The 2,913-nt window shown below is 58.4% G+C and overlaps 1 protein-coding gene across 1 annotated transcript in view; it reads left to right on the top strand.

Annotated features, from left to right (window-relative positions):
• VOLCADRAFT_97739 (uncharacterized protein) overlaps positions 1-1,205 on the top strand; it is a gene marked incomplete at both ends in the record, with an annotated part of 1,544 nt that extends 339 nt beyond the window's left edge. Inside the window, 2 exons of the mRNA XM_002956693.1 lie at positions 714-805; positions 1,084-1,205. Coding sequence (XP_002956739.1) covers positions 714-805; positions 1,084-1,205 — 214 coding nt within the window. The remainder of the gene's footprint in view (positions 1-713; positions 806-1,083) is intronic.
• Between the last annotated feature and the right edge of the window lie 1,708 nt (positions 1,206-2,913).

Raw genomic sequence — 2,913 nt, 5'->3', positions numbered from 1 at the left:
TCTTGCCTTTTTACGCGGCATCCTCGGTGTGTGATGCTTTCACCGGGGGGGGGGCCCGGCCAACGGCAGTGCCGCCTGCAACCGACTCACGAGTGCCTCCCATTTGTTAGGACCACACGGACCACAACGCGTGCTTTCCGTTTCTTATATCGCTTGCGTGCTGCTCGTGCTGCGCGTCTCTCATACCCCTCACCTTTCCCATACCACTGGCGCCTTCCCGCACCTAGGGCGCCGTGTGGAGGTCCCTCTCGTTCACGTAGGGTGTTTAGGACCACAGGGCGCCTGTCCTTGGTGCTGTCGGGTCGTGTGTCGGGTCGTGTGTGTAACGCAACGCATGCATACAGCAGTCGTCAACCATGCAACCATGCATATAGACCAGCAATAGCACACGTATCGATCATCTCATAGCGCAAGCAAGCCCGCGCAGAAAGCACAGATATTGCATGTGTATTTAACAGGTATTAGGTCGTTCGTTTCTGCAAAGCTTCACAGAGAGAGAGAGAGAGAGGGAGGGGGAGGGGGAGGGGGAGGGGGAGAGTGTGTGTGGGGGGGGGCCCAATGGTCCTCAAGTGAGGAACAGCGCCATGTCGGCAGCAGCCCCCATTACTTCACCGCCACGACCCGCGTTCACCAACCTAAGCATAGCTAGACCACAGCCTGGCTTTACCTCCGCCTCCACGGCTGCCGCTTGTTTCTTATTTGCATCCGTCCAGCCCGCTCTTTACCCAGTTTTACACCCAAATTGCTTTCCCTCATCTATTTTCTGCCCAATGCCTTATTAGTGGGGATAGGCAGCCTCCGCCGGGTACGTGTGTTGGGGGTTATGACTTACGACCCGTGACTTACGAACCTACGAAACTACTTTCCGCTTTGCTTTTGATCACGCGGGACTTTGTGCTGCTGCGCTGCGAACTTGATCTAACGAAACTCCCCTGACCTCGATTGATATCTCACTCGGCTATATCCCATCCCAGGCCCCACCAGTCGTCACCAACACCCTCTCTGCCGCCGCCGCCACAACAGCGAGATGCGTTCTCGCACGTCCCTCTCTCTCTCTCTCTCCCTCGCGCTTTCTCTCTCCAGTCGTGGTGGTTTCGGAGGAACAGCTCCTCCGGACTCCTCCAGGGGAATCCTCACTGATATACATACATACATACATTCAGACAGCTGCTGCCAGACAATCTTCAGCTCCAGCCGGACTGTAGTACTGTGCGGTCCGAGGATTGCCCCGCCGAGTCTCGTTTTTCAAGGCTTGCTGCCATACGTGCGGCCAAGCACATACATCCGGAATCCATCTTCCCCGCCCCGTGGTAGTGAACAAACCCAAACCCCAACCCCTCCCTTCCCCTGCCCTCAAAAAACTCCCGAGCCCCCATTCCGCCTTCCCCCTCAGAGTGCACCTTCGTGACGCGCAGGAGCGTATCCCCCCCCCGCGGCCCATGACATCCCCATCAGCAGCAGCAGCAGCTCGACCGATGGGATGCGTCATCCTGTTCTGCATTTCCACAGTATTTCTCTTCCTCTTTGCCATGTTCGGATATGTGTGTATGTGTGTGTATATGCGGGAAGAGAGAGAGAGAGAGGGAGGGGCTGTTCTGCTGTGGTTCCCTTAGGAAGAAAGAAACGTCTGAGGCCCCTTTTTTTCCAAATACGGCCCCTCGCGGCTTTTTTCCTGTCCGGCACCTACGCGAGCAGCACATATGGGAAGCGGTCAAACACGGCATCCTTTTATCCCCCATATCGGTTTTTGGTCTTTCTTCACAAAAGCTCAAAACCTTACCCCAATGCCCCCCCCCCAAATAGGACCAAGGGGACCAACGCTCCACCACTCGCACCTCCCCGCCCCGCCGCCATCCGACGTGACCCAACCCGCCGTAAACCCCACAACCCGCACACCCCCGAATCCTCCTCCCAACATATCCATATCATCTCCCCCCGTCTGCCGGTCTGTGCTTCGTCTTACAATTTCCCCTGCTCGGGTACAGCGGCAGCAGTTCACTTCCCCACACTTCCTCCCACATGGTTCTCTTTACCCCCCCCCGGCCCGCACATCCTCACACCCGCACTCTTAATCTGGGCTCATTGATCATCACTATCATTATTACGCGACGCCCGGCGATCCGGTTCGAATCCCTGCGGGCCGGGGGCCCCCCATTTCGTGGCCCATCACGCGTCATCCCCATACAGAAGGCGGATGAAAAAAGGAATGAAGGCGGAAAGGAAAGGAGGGAAGGCGGATAGAAATGGCCAAAGGTACCCCTCACCCGGCATAGCACAGACCCACGGGTCACACGCATTGCGTTGTCCGCGTCACGGCGCGCCTTGCAATTGTACCCATGCGCGCGCATTCAGGATGGTAAAGAAAAGGAAATGGTGTGTGTTAGTGTGGGGGGAATGTTTGTGTTTGTGTGTGGGCGGTGTAGGGGGGTTGGGGGAGAAGGGCCGAGTTGCGAACCCCGGGAGGGGTACACGGCCGGGTAACGCCGCAAAGCAAAGCTGCTCTTTTCCTCCCCCACCCTTCACTCCCGCCCGCCTCACACCCTAACCTCGAGAAGAAACACGGCACAAGGCTAAAAATCACTCAACAATAACTAAAAACCAGCTCTCGAAGAGCACTTTGTGGCACACGGAGCACTTTAACGGAGTTTGACCATAAAGCCGAGAGTCAACCGTCCTCAGACCGCACCCATACCCCCCAGTCCACTGCCTCCTGACGTCGCAGCGGCACCGCCGCCGCCACTGCCCGCCCCACTGGCCGCCGCCGCCAGCGGGATGTTTAGCCCGGCGGTGAGTGCGGCCATGAAAGCAGCGGAGTTGAGGACGCCGGTGCCGCCGAGCAACACGCGCGGCGGTGCGCCGCCGCCGGTGGCGCCGGCGAAACCGACGCTGGCTGTGGCGGTGCCGCCGGTGGCG

This window comes from Volvox carteri (genome assembly GCF_000143455.1).
Source record: "Volvox carteri f. nagariensis unplaced genomic scaffold VOLCAscaffold_64, whole genome shotgun sequence".
In the NCBI taxonomy this organism is placed as follows: domain Eukaryota; kingdom Viridiplantae; phylum Chlorophyta; class Chlorophyceae; order Chlamydomonadales; family Volvocaceae; genus Volvox; species Volvox carteri.
The sequence above is the reverse complement of the archived record's forward strand: the minus strand, read 5'-3'. Positions and strand labels throughout refer to the sequence as shown.